At 35.4% G+C, this 21,420-nt stretch overlaps 1 protein-coding gene across 5 annotated transcripts in view; it reads left to right on the top strand.

Moving 5' to 3' along the window:
• ITPK1 (inositol-tetrakisphosphate 1-kinase) overlaps positions 1–21,420 on the top strand; it is a 371,106-nt gene that overhangs the window by 276,452 nt on the left and 73,234 nt on the right. For all 5 annotated transcript variants that reach the window (XM_051977360.1, XM_051977357.1, XM_051977356.1 and 2 more), the window contains exons 6-7: positions 11,305–11,403; positions 11,828–11,868. In XM_051977360.1, coding sequence (XP_051833320.1) covers positions 11,305–11,403; positions 11,828–11,868 — 140 coding nt within the window. The remainder of the gene's footprint in view (positions 1–11,304; positions 11,404–11,827; positions 11,869–21,420) is intronic.

The raw sequence follows: 21,420 nt of genomic DNA, 5'->3' as shown, positions 1-21,420 counted from the left end.
CCTAGCAAATCTTTGTTGTTGTTGCTTTTTGCTGAGGCAATTGGATAGATGTTATTATTTGGGGAGTTTAGAGCAAGTTGTCCCCTTTAATACACTTTCACGTCCTTTCTCACTTAAGCCCACTTCCAAAGTCATTGTATGTGGATGATCCTGAGTTCTTGGAAGCTCTTTCAGAGGAATTCAAGCTTTAGTAGGATTTGCTACCAAGATGGAAGCATTTTGAATGTGGATCCAACACTAAGTTATGTTTGGTATGAGAGCCAACCTAGCTAAGTTCAGAGAGCTCCTTCATTGACAAGGTAGCCTACCTTTAACTAATTTTGAGATGTAACAACTCAAAAATGCTATCCACTAATGCTTTCAACCAAGAAGCATTTATTAAACAATCACTCAGGTGATTAAGCACCTACTCTATAGGCTCTAGGGAAACAAATAAAAGAAGTGGGCATTATTCCTTCTTTATGATGTACCATCTTCTACTTTTTTTTTTGCATTGGTTGTCCCCCCATATCTAAAATTATGTAAAATCTTCTTTTCCATTAAGAAATAACTCCGGTTTTATCATTTTTTCATGGATATGCCAATTAGCTAAGCTTCCAGAGCCTTTCCTGATTTCCTCAATTGCTAATGCCCTCGCTCCTATGTTACCCTTAATTACTTTATATATATATGTTTACATATATACACATATATTTGTATTTATTAGCTTCTTATATATGCAGTACATATTTTTATGTGTATTGTTATCTCCTTCATTAAAATTTGTTGCATATCCATCAGAACAGGAAACAGAAGTTAGGACCAGGTACTGTGTAAGTCATTGGAGATAGAAAGACAAAAGTGAAAAGTCACCCCTTTTTTAATTTAAAATTTTTTCCAGTTACATATAAAAATAACTTGAAGAAAAAATTTTTTTTCAAAATTTTGAGTTCCTGAGTGTGGACCACAACATAGTATTCTTGATTCAATTTTTCTTGTGTAGCAAGATAACTGTATACACACACACACACACACACACACACACACACACACACACACACACATATTGGGTTTAACATATTTAGCATGTATTGGACTACCTGCCATCTAGGGAAGGGAGTCGGAGGAAAGAGGGGATAATTTGGAACAGAAGGCTTTGCAAGGGTCAATGTTGAAAAATTACCCATGCATATGTTTTGTAAATAAAAAGCTTTAATTAAAATAAAATAAAATTTGAGTTCCAAATTCTCTTTCCTTCCCCACGTTCCTTGTTGAGAAAGCAAAGCACTTTAAAATAGATTATACATGTGCAGTTATGCAAAACATTTTTATTAGCCATGTTGTGAAAGAAAACACAGATCCTGCTCCCCTCCCCTCCCCCCCGAAAAAAAACAAAAACAAAAAATAAAGTTTAGAAAATATGTGTTGATCTGTGCATTCAGACAATTAATCACTTCTTTTTTTGGAGGTGGACAAAATCTCTACTCTTGAAGAGTTTACAATCTAGCTGGAGAAGATAAATGTTTATCTGTAGTGGTTGATACAATATGGATAACAAGAGAAAGATGATTTGGCATCTGCAAATTGTTAAAAAAAAAAAAAACTACTTATACCTAGATATTGTGGAATCTTGAAATATTGTAACACTTCTATCTGGCTTAAATAGAGCCATTTTAAAAAGTTGTTACAAATGACATTGTCTTGCTAGTATCTAAGTATATTTTGTGGACAGAAAAGGGTTAATATAAAGACTCTTGTCTCATACATACATACCCCTGATATACACATATAAACCTAACATATAAAAATACATATTATGCATTCATATATATAAACATTTTTATATATGTATATAGCTGTTTTAAAATTTCTATGGAACCTTTGAAAACCATTTTTGTTTCACTTGGATGTTTCAGGGTATTCATGCTGTCAGTAAATATAACCATTTGATCTGTGTAAGTTTAATCTGTCACCAGCATTTGGTGGTAGTAGCTACTCAAAGGCCAAACTTTTCTTCTGAAAAGAATCGTAGACTTAGAGCTGGAAAATATTTTCCAGGCTATCAAATCCAACTTTTTCATTGAGACCCAGAAAGTTTAAGTAACTTGCCCAAGATCACTTAGGTGATAACTAGTTGAGCCCAAGGTTCATAATGTTCTCTGACAACAATTCATCATTCTTTCCAGTATACCATATCCCAACTTGAAATTTAGCACAACACCCTAAATAGCAAAGTACTACCAGATATCTTTTTTAAATGGTTAAAAAGAAAGAAAAATAAAATCTAAAATGGTGTCACTCATAAGTTTACTTCTTGATTATTATTTTTTTTTCTTTTAAAATGGAGTCAGAGCAAAAATCTTTTGGAGTTTCAGTCCCACCTTTTCCTGTACATGGTCTAATAGCAAAACATTGTATCCTATTACCCAATGGAATAGAGATGTTTCCTGCCATAATAAACCATCTAACCCCTGAGAACTAGGCATTATTTGAAAGCCCAGGAAGGGAGAATTCAATCCTAGTTTTTTATAAAGCAGCAATTAAAAACAGAAGAGGGCTGTGACTTCTATAGTACATTTTAGTGCCAAATGTTGAGCCCTTCCAGAATATCTATTGTTAACTCTGTGAGAAATTTCGCCTTGTTATTGAATGTTGTGATAGGGTAGCACCCAAAAGCAATCTTCAATTTCCCAAAGTTCAGGGAGACAGTTTAATCTGGAAGGAGTCTTAAAAAGTAGGAGTTAAGAGGTTCAAGAAAACTGGTACTATTTGCCACCTTTTCTACTCAAGCATAAACTCTATCTTCTTATCTGCCTCATTCTCAACTTGTCTCTTTTTTAATAGAGGAAGAAACCAACCAACATGAACTACTTTAATTTTTCCTCTCAATTTCTCAAAATTTTATTGTATACCTTTACCCATTCTTTACTATTTTCTTTTCCTCCCTATTTCCCTTCTTTCTGAGGAAGAAAAATTCCCCTTATTTCATCATTCATACAGCCTTTACCCACCTTCAGTTGGACTTTTTTTAACCCATTATTTCCTTCCTCTTATGACTTCACTTTGGTTGACTTCCTTTGGCTCTTCCTATAAAATATTCATAAGTTTTCCATCGGTGTTCTGTCTTCAAACCTCTTTTCTCCTTGTGCCTTAACTTCCAAGTTTGTTACTTCCTCAGCTTCCTCACCATCTACTTGTTTAATTGCCTCCTTCCTGGCAACCTCTTTTGAGTTTCTTAAAATGTAAATATTTAATAATAATTATAATAATCTTTAATATCTACTTCACAATGTTGTGAGGAATGTGTTATATGAATATAAGTTATAATCAATAGTAATACTTCTAGTAGTACTATTGCTCAGTCTTTGTTTAATTTTCATCTGTTTTATTTGTGTAATACCTTTGAAATCTATCCCTTCTTCTTAATTCCTCCTGCCACTACCCTAATTCTGAACTTTGTTGTTTCTCACCAAGATTGTTTTTTTATAAATTCTTAATTCATCTTCCTATTTTTCCATGTCTGGCATTCTCCTTCCTAATTCTTCCTGTCCATACTGTTGAAGTTCTCTAAAGCATTGCTTTTGATTATATTGCATTCTTTCTGGCATCCTGCCCTCCCTCCTCTCTTCCCCCAAAAAAGAAGAAAAAAGAAAAACCCAATACAACCAACATGCTTCAGTGAGTCCCCCATTGACCACTATCTTTTCCCTAAAACTTCTCTTGATCCTCCTGAGTGGACGAGAACTCTTCTCTGTTAATATCTCTAATAGCACTAATGTCATTCTGTTTTGAATTATACAAACAATATCCCAAAAGTCTTAGTGAAGTTTTAAGCTTGAACAGGATTAGAACTTTTGAGATACTTTATAATTATTATTATAATTTAAAAATTAGATATTGTTATAATTATGTTCTCCTTGATGACAGGCATAACACATTTTTTTATTATAGTAATTATCATAGTGTGTTGGACTAATCATTTGAGAATTCTCTGTTGAGTTAAAAGAATAAAATAGAATAAGTTCCCTAATCTTTCACTTCTCCTTAGAGTAAAATGACCAAATAATCTTTTTCTTGGAAATGGCAGCAGAGTTGAATGACGTGTGGGTTGTTTTGGGGGGTTTTTGAGGGGGTGTGGGAGAAATAGTGAAGTATTGATGATGAGAACATTCTGTAGTAGTGGTGGTAGAATCCTTATGAGAGCTGGCTGTTAGAAACACCATAGGATTAAACAGATTTTGTCTTTGGCTTCCTTCAGGCTTCATGCTGCAGACCTGTCCCTTATGGACTAGACTTTCTGACTTCACTCTTGGTATGTGCTTCTCTGGCCTTCTCTCTCATCAGAATATTTCTGCTTCCTGGATAGACTGCTAGACTTACTGTTAGGCCTTGGCCTCAGTGACTTTCTGATAAACTCATCCATGCTGAAGTGTTAATGAATGAATATGAGCCAATAAATATATTCCCCTAAAATGGCATTGCACTTAAACTGTGAATGCCCGATCCATTTCTGTAAGCTTTGTTGAGGCTCTCCTCTTTATTATTCACCATCTAATAACTTAACTTAGGCCTTCTTTCCAGTCCATGGGGCCATGACACTTGGAGGATGGGGGGAGATGTTGGTTGCCTTCCCTTCTCCATTTAAATATGAGGAGACTTTCCCTTGAGGCTGGAATAGAAATTATATAACTGGAATGTTCCATCAAATGCTGTCTCTTATCAGAGCACTACTATCTTATATAGCTGTTATGGACTTCCAAAGGACATTTGAACTTAAAAATCATGAGATTTAATGTGGACATTCATGTTGATTCTTTCTTGATTCCTGTGCAGAGATATTTTAAGTATAATAGTAAGAACTTGCATATTCTTTCAGTCTTAAGAGAGACAAAAGTACATTCCTCTAATTAGGAAGGGAATTGCTTTGGGAGTGGGAAGGAGATACTCTTTCATTTTAAATGTAAGGAAGAACCCAGATAGAAGATTCAAATACAAACACAAGTAATGTACAAATACAAATACAAGTGATGTAAATGCTAGATGTTCTACTTACTAGATCCCAAAGCATTATATGAATTTTGGAAGCTCTAGCTATATCTCCAGAATGATAGAATTAGAATCAGATTAACATTGAGGATATACAAGCCAACAAGCATTTATTTAGCACCTACTATGTGTTAGGCATTGGGCTAGAGAGCTGGCCTTAGAGGCAGGAAGTCCCAGGTTCAGCTGCTGCCCCTGGCTATATGAGCCTAAGCAAATCATTTCTCAGTAATGGAGAAGATAAAGTGCTGACCTGCATTGGTAAGGGCTGTTCACTTCCTTTCCCTATACCCATTCCTTGTCTGTGGTATTATGTTTTAGGAAGTAACTTACAACAGTTCTGTCTAATAGAGACATGGATTTTAGCATCCTTATTTAACAGAGAAGGAAAATGAAACTGAGAGAACTAAAGATCTAATGAATACAGGGAGTTCCCGAAGTCTTAATGCAGTTTTAAACTTTTAATAACTAACTGTAAGAATTAGGACTCAAACTTGGGTTTGAGGGGTCTTTCCCCTTTGTATTGCATTTTTTTCAACTCCTGAGCTCTGACTGGCATTTTCATTTGCTTATTGTATTTGAGGCCTCAATACATTTTTACATCTCCAGCTTAAAAGTAAAACAATTTTAAAAGGGGGAAATATATAGGTGATAATAAAAAAGAAATATCCTACATGATTGGATTTTCCTCCAACTACTTCAATCCATGAGATCCCCAAACTAAATTCATATGATTTTAAGGGCAAGTAAAAACCTCATTTTGCATAAGGAAAATTAGGGATTCTGAAAGGTAGAGATGAGGAAGGAAAACATTTTAATCCCAGGGGCTTGTCTCAGGCCCATATTTACTAATCTTCCCTTCCTACTGTTAGAGAGGAAATTATTTGCCCAAGATTGCACAGGAGTTAAACTCCTCTTAACTCAATTAACAGTTTAACTCAATTCCAAATCTTTACATTTCAGTCCAGTGCTCTTTTTTTTTAACTGTATTGTTCCCAAGGACATACAATCTACACAAAAGCCTGGATTGGGCCTTTTTCCTGTCCTTGCTCTTGCTCCTTTTAATAATATAACTCCTATTTAATGTATCAATTTAGAATTTTTCAAACGCTATGAGGTTTAAGTGTTGTCAATATTATTCTTTTATGATTGAGGAAAATTAAATGACTTATTTAAGGTCACAAAGCAAATTAAATTAGGGCAAATACGCAAATACAAGTTCTTTAACATCAAGTCTAATGTGATTTCTGTATCCTTTATTTTATATTATATACTTCTATATTCTGATATGTGATCTGATATGTGACTAACTCTCAAGGGGTCTGCCTTCAGTTTTTGCTCCTATGATTGACCTCTTTGGGTAAGCACCTTATCTCTTATCACCTCTCCCCTTTCTCTTACTGGTGGTTTTTTTTTTTTTACTCACCCCACCCACCACCTTATCTAATATCAACTTTTCCCTGCTTCCCCTACCTTTTTAACTAATGTTTTTACTCTTCATTCTATGCTGTCCTTCCCTTTTCTTTTCCTCTTTCTTCTCCTGTTTCTTTATAGGATTAGAGAAATTTCTATACCCAATTAAATGATTAGTTACTCCCTCTTAGAGCCAAACCTGATGAGATCAAGCTTCAGACAAAGCTCATGCTCTTATCTATTTTCCCTAATTGTAATAGGTCTTTTGCACCTCTTCACTAATTTTTTCATTATACTTCCCCTTTCTTCTTTTTTCTAGTACAGACCTTTATCCTACCTTTTAATATCTTTTTCTTTGATGTCATCACGTCAAAATCTATTCACAACCATATCTTCTGTCTCTGTTATGCCCCCTCTGTCTGCCTTCCTGACAGATAACTGTTCTCAAGAGCCACAGATATCATTTTCCTATCTAAGGATGTAAGCAGTTTAACCTTTAAATAATATATATTTTTCCTATTTACCTTTCTATGCTTCTCTTGAGTCCTGTGTTTATAGATTAATATATTAATATTATGTTAATATTAATATATTAATAATAGATTAATTATAGATCTGTTTTTTTTTCCAATAGAAATGATTAAAAGTCTTACTACATTGAAACGCTATTGTCTTCTCTGAAAGATAATGCTGAATTTTACTAAGTAGTTAATTCTTGGTTGTGACCACATGTCCTTTGCCTTCTGGAATATGGTATTCCTAGCCCTCCAATCTTTTATTGCAAAAGCTGCCAGATCTTGGGTAATCCTGACTATTGCGCCTTGATATTTGAATTGTTTTTGTTAGGCAGCTTACAGTAGTTTTTCCTTGAAATTGTAGTTCTGGAATTTTACAACAATTTTCCTTGGGGTTTTCCTTGCAGGATCTCTTTCCAAAAGTAATAGATGGATTCTTTCGATCAGTATTTCGCTCTCTGTTTCTAGAATATTGGTACAGTTTTCCTTAATGGTGCTTACTAATTAGTAATAGAATTTCTGGGGGGTTTTGTTCAGACTAGCTCTCTGCCAAATCTTTCTGTTCTCTATCTTTTCTTCCCCAAAGTAGATCTGGAGTTTTGCTACTTACTTTTTTTTTTCTCCTGAGACTTTCTGATTCCTCCCTTAGAAATGTTATCCTCTTTCCACATCTCATCCTTTCTAGTCAAAAAAAAAAAAAAAAAAAAAAAGGAAAAGTTACCAGTCATCCAGAATTTCCCAACATTAGATGCTCTCCTTTTTGGCCCAGTTATTTTTGGTTGCCAACTATTTTTTCACTGGACTTTGCCTGTCCCTCACATTTCTAGACTCTTCCTCTGTGAGCATCAGCAACATTGACTAAGCTCTCAGCGTGATATTGATTTATAGAAGAAGCAAAAAAAAATGCATTGACATAATGAATGTTGACATATGGCAAGAACATCTTTAGGGAATTGCTAATTGCTCAAAGGTAATATTGGTAACATATAGAATATATGACTCAGATTTTCACAGTGCGAAAATGTTGGTGATATAGACTGGCAACTAAGATTCTTCTGCTGTTTCCCCTTGGTTTTTATTGCTGTCTTTTATTTTTACATTTTTTCCTTTCCAAGTATACTTTTCATCTTCTCTCATGCACTTACCTATTGAACTTTGCATTTTAACAGAAAAATAGTAGAGTGAAAATAACTTCACAGACAGCATATAAAGTATTTCAATCCCCTGTTTCCCACTTTTCTCCCGCAAAGGAAAGAAGTGCATTTATTCCTCTATTCTTTGGAGCCAAGATTGTTTAATGCAGTTACAAAATATTTGGCTTTAAATTAGTGTTCTTTCCATTTACATTATTGTAGTCTACATGTGTTGTTTTCCTGGTACTGATAAATTGATCTACATCAATTTATACAAGACTTGTTCTTCTGAATTCGTCCTATTCATTATTTCTTAAGGCATAACAATATTCCATTATATTAATATACTATACTTTGCTCCCATAAAAAGTACTGTTATGTACATTTTGGTATTTATGAGAGGTTTTTTTTTTCTGACTAAACTCATTGAGTCTTATATCCCAATGTAGGATTCTTTAATCAAAGGCTATAAACAGATGTCTTTCCCATCTAATTTCAAATTGTTTTCTAGAATGGTTATACTAATACACAGTTCCCACCAATATGATATTACTATGTCTATCTTCTCACACTCCTCTATAGCATTTTCTGCATATGTATATGTGATATATGTATGTACATGCATGCACGCTGGATGTGAGATTAAAAAAACTTTACATTTTTCTTACTGTTATTGATTTGGAATTATTATTTACTTGTCTATTGATAATTTAAAAATATTTTTGAAACTACACCTATCTTTTGACCATTTATCTTTGGTTCTGGGTTTTATATATTTTGTTAATTCTCTGTATGTCTTGGAAAATAGAGTTGAAAATATGTAATTATTTATTATTATTATTATTATTATTATTATTATTATTATTACTGAAGCAATTGGGGTTAAGTGACTTGCTCAGGGTCACACAGCTAGGACATGTTAAATGTCTGAGACCATATTTGAACTTGGGTCCTCCTGACTTCAGGGCAGGCACTGCACCACCTAGCTGCCCCTGAAAATATGTAATTCAACTACTATTCTGACATGAACATTTTCTAATTCTATTTAAATCAACTTTTTTTTTTTTTAATACAAAAGCTTTTTAGTTTTATGTATCTGAAATTATTTTCTCTTCTGTGATCACTTCTATTCCTTGTTTGATTAAGAATTCTTATCTATAGTTGTAAAAAGTAATTTTTCAAATCTGATAAATTTTTTCATGACTGAGCCTTTTGCATTTAGTCATATATTCATTTGATACTTATTGTTATTTATGGTGTATGATACTAGTTTAAATCTATTTCCTGTTTAAATCACTTTTCAGTTGACCTACAATTTCTTCAATATATAGGATATTACTGAGTTCAGTTGTTGCTGATTTTTTTTTCATACCTAATCTATTCCAGATGAGATTCTGATGACAAGTATCAACTATATATATCAAATGTAGAATGCTGATAAATATTTCCCTCAGCATATGGATCCAGCTCACATTTGTGTGAATGTTCCTTTGCCCCATTTCTTTTTCTTGAGTTTTTTTTTCCAGTTTCCTGTAATTCATCAGACAGTCTTGGTTGGAAGAAACTTGATTTACATGTCCCTGAAAGAGTGAGACTCTTGGGAGTACAATGAAGACCATGGGCAATGTTATAACTAGAGAATGCAGTTCATTTCCAAAACCATTTATTAAGCACTTGCTATGTGCCAGGAGCTGTACTAAGCTCTGGAGATGCAAAAAGAGGCCAAAGACAGTTTCTGCCCTCAAAAGACCTCATGGTCTAATGGGGAAGAAACTTAATACATAAACAAATACAAAAAATCTACATATAAGATAAATAGAAAATCTTTAATAGAGGGAAGGCACTAGAATAAAGAAGGGTTGAGAAGGTTTCCCTTAGAAGATAGGATTTTAGTTGGCACTTAAAGGAAAACAGGGAATCAATCCAGGAGAAGCATACGTAATCTATCCTTGGTAGATGTAATCACAGCAAAAACAGTAAGTCCCCAAATGCTTTTTATCCCCACAGTTGTAGCCTTAAATACTATTGAATTATAAGTAAAGAATGAGTCTTTTAATTTCTTAAGGTAAATTGGACTAGGAACTAAGCACAATTTTTATATTTTTAAATATAATAAAATATTATTTTAAAGTAAAAAACTATTCTTACTTAGCTTGTTGGCCTTACAAAAAGAGGTAGTAATTGGATGTGGCCTGTCTATCCCTCTACTTGATCATCTCTAAGGTTCTTTCTCTTTCTGATCTTCTGTGAAGGAGTTGAAGGACTTCAGCATTCAATTTTACAAGTGTGCCAAGAGGCAGCAGAGATATAGGCAGAAGTTCTGAGCATCCCTGGAGCCAATGTTGCACTTGTCAAAAAATCCCAAAATTTAAAAGTTACTTTGAGGCTGCTAGCCAGAAATAAAAATGATAAGCAAACAGTAGAGGTCTTTTCTAGATGCTAGGTTTCTCAATGATATGTCATATTGAACTTCTAATATGCCTTTGTAAGGAAAACAGGTACTGGCAACTTAAATCAGATTTCCTTCAGACAGTAAAGAGAATGTTGGTCAGTCTTTATGCCCAACTTTTTGTGATCCCCTTTGGGATTTCCTTGGCAGAGATACTGGAGTGGTTGCCATTTTCTTCAGCTCATTTTATAAATGAGGAAATTGAGGCAAATAGGATTAAATGACCTGCCCAAGGTCACATAGCTAATAAGTGTCTGAGGGGGATTTGAACTCAGGAAGATGAGTCTTTCTGACTCCAGGCTAGATACTTTATTTCCTGTGCCACCTAATTACAAGAATCTTTTGGATCTTGAGAATTCTCTGCCCTTAAGATTTCCAGAGGCTATGGATTTACCATAATCCGGCCATTAGAGATCAAAATCTTGGTTATATAATAAGCTTGAAGCAGCAAAATGAAATTCTATGTTATATCTTAGCTATTGGGTAAGACATAGTAGAAGAGGTGACATTATAATTAGGTAGGACTTTATATTTGACAGTTTTTAAAGAACCACTTAAATTTTGTGTCCATACCTTTTGCTTATTAGTGCTTTGCACACAGTAGACAATAAATGAATGAATGAGTGACATAATGAAATTTCTAATCATATATCCAAGCACAAGTCAGGAAACCAGAATAATCACATTTGTTTGCAAATGAAGCAAGGCCACTTAGAGGGGAAAAATGTCCAGATCAGCCTGTTAAATCTTTCTGTTTTCTTTTGCCTTGTAGATGAAAGGATCTGTTCCCCACCCTTCATGGAGCTCACTAGCTTATGTGGAGAAGATACCATGCAGCTTCTGGAGAAGAATGGACTGGCTTTCCCATTTAGTATGTAAATCTACTTTGCAAGGTCCCAGAAGTAGGCATATTGCATCTCATTCTTTTTTCAGAAGTGCTGCCAGGAATCTCCTGGTCTGTTCTAATGATCCCATGTTAGGTGGAATAACATTGCTATCTTGGGAATAACCATTAATAATATGGTGGCATTGGTGGCACTGAGATCATTCTTAAAAGGAGCAGAGATCTTGTATCTTTTATAATATAGAATTCTTAAACAGTATTGTAAGTTTCTAAGTATCTCTCCCACTGGATGTTAGAAACATTTGTCATGTTAGCTGGCATTTATAAATTCTCCTGGTCAGTAGACAATATGTCTCTTGGAAAATCTGGTCATTTTAGCCACCTGATAAGATTAGTCACTTGTTATAATAATTTCATTCATTCCTTTTTTGTTTCTTCTCCTTGTTGATAGTTTGCAAAACCAGAGTGGCCCATGGAACCAACTCTCATGAGGTGAGTGAAAGACTCTGTGTGTGTGTGTGTGTGTGTGTGTGTGTGTGTGTGTGTGTGTGTGTGTATACATTCTTTCCCTTTTTTTCCTCCCTCACCCTTTTCTTTTCCCACCTGAAACTTCATTTACTTCCTAATTCTTCAAATGCTCCTTATCCTCTAAGATTCCACTAAGAGTCTGCCTCCTATAGCTTTTCCCTCTTAGCTCTCCTTTCTCCTAAGTCCTCAAACATTCCAAGTTTATACTCTATTACCTACTACTTGAGGTGCAGATAAATGAGAGTATATTTACCTATATGGTAGGTGTATAATATATACTATACATACCAAGATTGGAGGCTTACTGTTATTATAGTCTTAGGTTCAATTATTTGTATACTGGTATCTGGGATGTAGGCCTTCCTTTAGGGGGTACCAACTTGAGAAATAGCAACTTGTTATGTCAGCCTCAAAGCCTTATCCTGAAGTTATGTTCAGTAGGGAGAAAGAGGAAAATGACAATTCCTTTTCTTTGCTCTTTTTAGTTTTCCCTGTTACTCATTCTACAAATTCATTTTTGTGGTGATTTTCTTCTTTTAAAATAATAATGGTTCTCTCTGGGAGAACGTTTCTCAGGGAGGTTTTCTGGAGGCAGCCTTAGTTTTGGTTAAGAGTAATAATCACCCAAAATGCAGCCAGCTGGTAAAAATGCAAACGTTTATTTTCTCCTTCCAAAATAGCCCAGTTAGTTGAGGCCTATCTCTCTGCTTGGTTCCAAGAGCTCTTGCCGAATGTCTCCAAATCCAAAGGTTTGTCCTTCAGCCTCCAGCCAGCCACGTGGAAAATGGAATGAATCTCTCTTGCCTCGGAGAGAGGGCTTGTGGGCTTCCTCCCAGAGTGCTCCTCTCCGAACCCAGTCAGTGTTCCGAAGTAACTCTCTCTAACCCGAAGTAACTAATTAACCCGAAGCTAAGAGCCTCTTTATATATGATCTCCCAAAGGTTGACTCCTTCTTCTGGAGGCACACCTAAGGGAGGTGTGAATTCACAAAGTTACAAAGTTTACTTTGTGAATCTCCCATACTTGTGAACTCCAATGAGTACTGGTGTGAACACAAGCATTGTATCAATTAGTTCTACTTAGTACCTTATTTCAAATTCTGGCCCAAAACATCTCCTTGTAAGATCAGAACAATGATACTGAACCATGCTAAATTAGATAATTATTGTCTCTATCAACTCTAATGACTTAACAGTTTGTAAAGATTCCAACACATTTTGAAAATATTTTATGTTTCAAAAACTGTGCTGGCCCCTAAGGGGAATATCCTCAAAGTTTAAGGTTACGTTTAAGTCCCTGCCTCACAAAATTGAGGATCTTATCGAAGAAGCAAGACTGACAGACAGACAAGAGACAGTTTTAGCATAGCAGAAGACAGACTCTATCTGGATGGGCAAAGGAAAGAGGAGGAGGAATTGTTATGCAGTGGTTGGCAAATCTTAGACTGGGAAGATCTTGGATCCACTTCCTACTTCTTAGCTTTTTGGAGAGCTCACTCTAGTTCTTGGAGCCTCAGGAAACTCTTAAATCTATAGTGTTAATAAGCAGATGCTGATTTATATTGGCCAAAGGAGTATCCTCTTTGGCTGTCCCCTTTCTCAGTGAAATCATGGGTCTGATACAAAACACACACACACACACACACACACACACACACACACACACACACACACACCCTCTCTCTCTGTCTCTTCCTGGTATCTAATTCTATATTTGCCAAACAGTCGATAGAGTATATAGTATATATTATACACTAACCATATGTGTACATGCACACACATCCATATACACTCTCACATATTGACATCTCAAGTACTAGGTAGTGGAATATAAATTTAGGAAAAAGGCTTCCTATAGGAGGCAAACCCTGAGTGGAGATTTAGAGGATAAGAAGCATTTGAGGAGTTGGGAAGATAATGAGAAAATATTCCAAATTGGTAATCTTTTGAATTTTAACAGGAAAGGATCTTAACAAGCACTTAGTTCAGTCTTCCAGGTTAGGAAACTTGAGACCCTGAGGAACAGAGGGCCCAAGGCTACACGGCTAGCAGAGTCTGGACTCAAACCGAGATCCTGAGATTGTAGACTCAGTACTCTTCTCACTGTGCCATCTGGGACAGCATAAGCAAAGGCATGAGGAAGGAGTTTTTTTGGGAGATGTGGAAAATAAAAACTTGAAAGTGTCATGACTCAAATATACGTAGTTTGCAGGAAGAAAAGTTTTTTGATTCTCCGCAGTAGCAGGATTGGTACTTGGGCAGCCACCCCCAATTCACTTTGTGTAGCTTTCATAAGAAGCCCCAGTGGTTCAGGGGACATCTTCCAGCCCTAATGATACCAAGCACTTGTCACCAAAGTGGTGATTAGATGAAATTGGCTCAAGGATAGGGAGCGAAAACTTTCTAGCATGGGGCTTAATTGGCTCACTGTCTTCTCTGCAGAGATGTTGTTGGATGTGAAGTTCTGCTGTGAATTAAAGGAGTGTTCTGCAGTCATGGGCCTCTTTTCCTGTTCAGAAGCTGCCTGGAGAGCATTCTGAAAAATTGTGGAGGCCTCCACCTTCTAACTTAGTAGATAGGGCACAGCTTGTTGCTCAAAATCTGTCAGGCGTTAGCTGTTTACAGTAGACTCTAGATACATGCCTCTTGGTCTTCTGTCTGCCGTTTCCCTTCTAGTCCTCTGGTTTCTTTTCCTGACAAGGGTTCAGACTCATTGTGCAGAAAGAGGTAAGGTTTTGGAGGTTTCAGAGCCATGCAGCAGGTTGAATTTGTTGACAGGGTTACTCCAGTACTTTTTCTGGGTCTTGTCAAAATACCCTTTATTCTTATCAGTACTTCAGGTGTCTTCAGTTTGATTGGTATGGAAATTCTTTCCATTAATGTGGACAACAGCTCCTCCAATGAAATTAATGGTATAAAAGCTAACATTTATATAGAGCCTAATATATGTTAGGGCATTGTATGATTAAGCACTTTACAGATATCTTTTCATTTGATCCTTGCAATTATATTAGAAAATCACTGCTATTATTATTATTATTATTATTATCATTTCTATTTTATAGCTTAGAAAACTGAGAGAAGGATTAAATGACATGTCCTAGATCACACAGGTCATGTGTCTTGAGTCTGGATTTGAACTCAGGTCTTCTTAACTTTAGACTTGGTTTGTCTAGCTGTCCCTCATCAAGTTGTTCTGCTGTGGCTAGAAAAATCAAAACTTTTTTATTTGGAGAAGTCCTCAGAAGTCACCTAACCCAGCTGTCCCACCTAAGTACCCTCTCCCCATCATTCCAAGAAGTGATTATCTAGCCTCATTTCCAAGATCTCCAGTGATGGAAAACTCATTGCCCTCCTTGGTAGTCCATTCCATTGTTGGACAGCACTAATAAGATGAGATGTAACTGGGATAAATGTAAAGCCTTATATTTGAGATTCAAAAAATTACTTTTACAGGCACAGCATGAGGAAGGCTTGGCTAGAGAATATTCCTCTTTAAAAAAAAAAAGATTTGGAGCTTTTAGTAGACAGCAAACTCAGTGTGGTAGCCTGTAAAACTACGGAGATATTAGGTTACTTTAAGAAACCAGGGCATTCTGAACAAGATCACATTTCTCTGCTCTGATCTACTCAGACCACATCTGCAGGGTTGTGTTTTGTTCAGAATGGCATGTTTTAGCAAGGACAGTGATGAACTGGAATTTGAGCAATAAGAAGTTCAAAATAACTCTAAGGGTTATAGAGGGTATTCTCAATCATTTGCTATTTTGACTCGATGGTTTCTGAACAACAGTGTGATTCCATGGAAAGAGTGCTTGATTTAGAGTCAGGATCTAGATTAAAATCCAAACTTTTCTGCTTACTATATTCTCTGTGGATTTGTACAAGTCTCTCTTAACTCCTAATTTGTAAAATTAAGAATTCAGTAACATTGAACTTGGGTACTGTCTAAGGATCCTTCTAGTTTTCCTTGAGTCTATGATTCCTTTAAATCTATAATTCAGAGAAATTTTTGTTAAAATGAGACCAATTTTTCCTGGAAGATTTTGTTGTTCTTGTTTTTTATAAAACCTGAGATGACCTATGGTCTTCTCATTCTCCTCTCCCACCCTCCCATTCCCATGGCCACCTGCCTAGTAAAGCTGTTTCATTTTTTTTTCCTCTTCCTTCTTTCCTCCCCCTCTTTCAAAGGGGATGCCATTTAGGAAGCACCCTATCTTGATATTCATTAATACTCAGTGGTTTAAAGTTTCCATGGAAACCACAGTGTCATTTTTATGTAGGATATATTTTATTCAGAGCTTCCCACTTTGCCTTTTCATTTCTCCTGGGAGTAAATCTTGAGTACAAGACAAGGCACAGTGCCAGAGACTTTGGGGCTTGAGTATCTGGAAACCTTATGAAAAACAGCTTATTCCCCTGATGCTCTCAGATACATGGGGTGATCCAGAACTAGCATCATTTTATGTTTCCTGAGCTCATAGTGACTGAGAGGCAACAGGTTCCAGTGGGAGAGATAATGATGAAAATGATATTAATAGCTAGCATTTATATGGTACTTAAAGGCTTTCAAAATGCTTTTTGTACATTATCTCACTTGATCTCACAATAACCTTGAGAAGTAGATTGCTAAAGGCATTGGATAGCACAATTGGGGAAACCAAGTCACAGAGAATTTAATTAACTTGCACATGGTCCCACAACTAGTAAATGTTGTCCCTCGGATATTGACATAATCACTCTTTTCAATCAATGTTTTTTCCCCCCATGACACCAAGAGAACAGTATTGTTCAAGTATTCTCTTGACACTTAATAACTTTGCCAATCTGGTCAAGTGATTATATCTCTCAGTTCCTCTGTTTTTTCACCTATAATTGAATTAATAATATTTGTATGATCTATCTTAATTGACTGTTATAAAAAATGTTCTTTAAAAATGTTAAATTTTGAAATATTATCATCAATAACCCCAGCCAGTATTCAGAGATGGTACACATATATTTTTAGCTAATGGTAATGAAATGTTTACATTTTGCAATTCCACAGTATTTATAAGATGGTACTAGGGACAATGGAAAAGAAGAAGGGAGATTTTAATTCAACATAAGAAATAAGTTAATCACAAGGCATTATATTAAACACTTGTTTTGTGTCAGGCACTGTGCTTGATGCTAGATATACAAAGAAAGGCAGTAATACAATCCTTGCCATTGAAGAAAACAATTATATACTTACTAATTAGAGACTGTAGATAGAAAGTAATTCCAAAGGGAAAGCACCAGAAGTTGGGGAGAATGAGAACTAAAAAGGCTTTCTGTGTTTAAGTTGAACTCACAATTCAGTGGGTTGTCTTGCTGTCATAGTGTACAGATTATTGGGCTGTGAGTCAAGAATACTCTTTCTGAATTCAAAACCCATACACTTACTAGGGATGTGACCCCAGGCAAGTCACTTTGTCTCCATTTCCTCATCTGTAAAATGAACTGGAGAAGGAAATGGCAAACCACTCCAGTATCTTTGTAAACCCAAACGAGGTCACAAAGATTCAGATATGATTGAAAATTACTAAACAGTAACTGGGAATTAGTGATTATTTTCATTACTAAAGATCTTTTTAAGAGTGATTGGGTAAATTAGTTTTGTTTGAGTTTGTACATATATTAAAAGGATTCCAATTTCTTTTTTTCTAATGAGGGGAATGGTGGGAAGGAAAGAAAATAAGATTTTTGTTCATATAAAAAAATTAATAAAAGGAGTAATTGGATGACTGCTTGTTTGGGACATGGTAGGAATGAGTTCTTGCTTCAAATAATAGTTAAACTCAGTGTTCCCTGATGTTTTTTTTTTTGTTTTTTTTTTCAATTCTGGGATTCTGATTTTATGCTAAATTGATTAGAATATTTAGCAAGAAGATCTTGCTTGCTGGGTGGTCAAGACCAAAAATCTTGCAACCCTGTAAGCTATAGATTCTTAAAACTAGATATGTTCTTAAACTGTGGACTTAAGGAATGCTGAAGAACACAGTTTTTTTTTTTTTTTTTTGTTGTTGTTGTTTTGTTTTTTTCTTTTGTAATAATTTAAATATTAAGATTGAGAGAGGGGATTTGGGGCCACAAACTGATATCTCGAGGTATCTCAAAAGAATTTGCAGGCTTGAACCCATATCCAAGTCAAGGGGCAAAGTTTATATTGTAATTGTAATACCAATTGCAGCGGGCTAAGTTCTAAAAGAAATCAGCAAGGAATCGAGGGAATGGAGATAGATTTACACAAAACTGCATCAGAGCTTCATGTTACTTATTTGCTAATTTTATGGCTTTGAGTAGGTTTGAGAGATGATCTGTTCACTCTTGTCTCAGGAACTTGGTCATTACTGATCAACAGATTATCTATCTGACAGTCAGTAATGTTTGCAGGAATATTCTAAGGCCAGAAGACTTTGAAATAATTGATAGAACAAGAACACTTTCAGATCAGAGGGCAGGATTACTAATATATCTAAGGGAAGAAATATTATTACATTCCTAGTCCAGAGGACTTTTATAATCATTGATAGGCAGGTTGTTAGAACAAAAGTACTCTTAGGTCAAATTGTATCATAAATATCTTTTTTTCCCCCTTTTGTTGAAAAGGTACCTTCTTATTTCTATATGCCCTATCCAAGCTCTAGATCATGTAGCTTAGAACAGACTACATATATGCTATCTGTTCAATTGTGAGACACACAAGTCCATCACCCATTGATGATGTCTGTCACACTTTTGACTGAATAAATAAACTGCCATATACTTGTCCTTCAGTAACTTGTTGATTATTCATGCAGTACCTAGCAAGGATCTTGGATTTTTATAACAGCATCTCCCAGAGTAGTGGGAGATCCAATGAGATAATATTTGTAAAGTGCTTTACATAATGACTAGCAGATAGTAGATACTATATAAATGTTAGCTATTATCATTATTTGTAAATATTAAAATTATAATTAAGTTAAAAATGATGAACATTTATATAGCATTTCAAAGGCTGCCAAGTGCTTTATGTACTTTATCTCATTTGAGCTCCTGTAATAATTCTTTAAGTTAAGTAGTACAATTTATAGGATTCCCCATTTTATAGATAAACTAAATCTCAAGACTGAGAGCTTAAAATTATTAGGCAGGGTCACATCGCAGAATTTGAATGCAGAATTTGAAGCTGTGTCTCCTGACTCCAAATCCAGAGGTTAGGCAAGAAGCATTTAAGTGCTTACTTACTATGGCTCTGACACTTGCTAAGTAGTAGAGTGTAAAAAAGGGCAAAAAACAAGGTCCAGGCCTTTAATGAGGCAAATTTGTAAATAATTGTATATAAAAGGCCCTCTGGTTGAATAATAGCTAGCATTTATGGAATGCTTTAAGGTGTGAAAAATACATTACATATGTTAATTCATTAGATCTATACAACTTCCTAGTTAAGCAGATATTATTATTACTTTCATTTTACTTATTACATATTACTTTCATGTACATATTTACATATTACATATTACTTTCATGTGCGTATTTGGAAACCGAAGCACTGAAAGTTTGAGTGGTTTGCCCATTGTCATGTAGTTGGGTTATATCTGAGACATATCTGACTCCAAATCCTGCATTCTGTGTTCCAGCATTTATCACACTAAATGTTTATTGATATTGGTTAATCAATTTGGTTGTTCTGTAGTTTTAACACTTTGTGTTTGGTGGTCATTTTAACATTCAGTGAATTGAGAGTGAATATGTTAGCTCCTTCTCTATCTTTAGGGCAATGTTCTTTCTACTGCAGCATATGATGCAGGCCTGATAAGATAAATACCAGTAAATAGCAGTATTCTCCCGGAGTTTTGCCTTTTCATATTTGAAAGAAAGTCCATTTCTTTCAGCATGTCACCATGTGCTAAGATCTTAATTATTTGCTGAAACAGAATCATAATATGTGGGAGCTGACAGGCATCATCAATCCAGCCACCCCTCACTTATGTAGAAGAAGAAACATATGGGTCCCAAATCTGGGAGATTCATTGCCTAAATTTACACAGGCACTGGAATTCATGCCTCCTAACTTGCAGCATTGGTCTCTTCAGCTTCAGGCTATTTCCATCTACCTATTTCCTGTCACTTCCTAATTATTTCCATCTGCAAATAGTCCTGTTTTATAGTTTAGTTAAAATATATCTCAAAAGAGATTGCTAAGTCTAAACTAAGGTCCATACATAGGCTTAGGGCATTTTTTTTTTTTTTTTGAGATGGAGACCCAGGAGAGAAAAGCATAAACATGAGTGTATATTAAATGCATAATATGTTGGGGGAGACCTGAGGTGGCATGGGGTAGGGTGGCAGCAAAAGCAGGGAATAGAGACAGAGACAGGGAGGAAGGAAATAAAGAGAGTTTTGACCCTCTTTCCTTCTGGAATTTTTTTTTTTTTTTTAGAATATTTAATTGTTTAGAGCAAGTGTGAAAGAATAGTTTTTCAGAGCTAAACATTTTCTCCTGGTGCCTAATATTCACTCTCAGTTTATAATGGACAATTGAGAGCAATGGATTTTTGTTCTAGTTCTGTCCCCCACTTTGTGATTCTAGTTTCTAAATTCTAGAACCTACTAGTTCCACTTACTTTTCTATAAAATGGCAACCCAATAAATTGTGCTGGATACCTAGGAATTTATATTCTCTATGTTACTCTGCAATTCATAATTGTAAGAGAATTATTATTCATTCTGTGGTCATTAATAGAAATAGTCTGCTGTCTAATGAAACAAACCTGCCAAGATCTAAGTCTCTAGGGATTTGGATTTTAAACTGATTTGAGAGTTGCCAGATGTCTTGAAATTAGACTCTTTGGTTCTATTGCTTGTCTCCTTTGTATGATTACTATTTCAATTAATGTATTGTTCTAGCTTGTTCGGCATTTTTTTTTTTTTTTTTGGCTGGGCTTCCTAACTCTATTCTATGACTTAAAAATCAGTTCAGGGAGTATTGTGGTGATAGATGAGGCCATATGTTGTTTGGTACCAGTAAGTTCTCAGATTTCCTGTTAGACAAAGAAAGCTAGTAGCATTTACTCTAATCTTAAAGTTTATAGAATCACTGGGTGTTACTCTGTGGAAATCAAATACTCATGGTTTTTGAAGAAATATTAAAGTCAGGGAGTCCAGGCCAGCAGCAGTACAGCCTAAACAGCTGGAGATCCATAGAGCAAGGACTCTCCTTTCCAATGTGGACCTATTACTCTGCAATAAACCAAAGACAAGGAATACCATTCCATTCAAATTCCCTCTAATAGTAGATCTTGGCAGAATTAATAACTTTTGAGACATCCCATACACCAGTGTTAAAAAAGTTTTGACTGTCAGTCCATCATTGTACTGAGTTTCTCTTGTCCAAGGAAGGACCAGCCTACTAACTTGATTCCATCACCATGTTCAATGAAGCCTGGACCATGCCCTGAACCTGGTAGTAACTATGCCATTACTTATTGGAAGACTAAAAGAAACAGAA

This window comes from Antechinus flavipes, chromosome 2 (assembly GCF_016432865.1).
Source record: "Antechinus flavipes isolate AdamAnt ecotype Samford, QLD, Australia chromosome 2, AdamAnt_v2, whole genome shotgun sequence".
Lineage (NCBI taxonomy): Eukaryota > Metazoa > Chordata > Mammalia > Dasyuromorphia > Dasyuridae > Antechinus > Antechinus flavipes.
The sequence above is the reverse complement of the archived record's forward strand: the minus strand, read 5'-3'. Positions and strand labels throughout refer to the sequence as shown.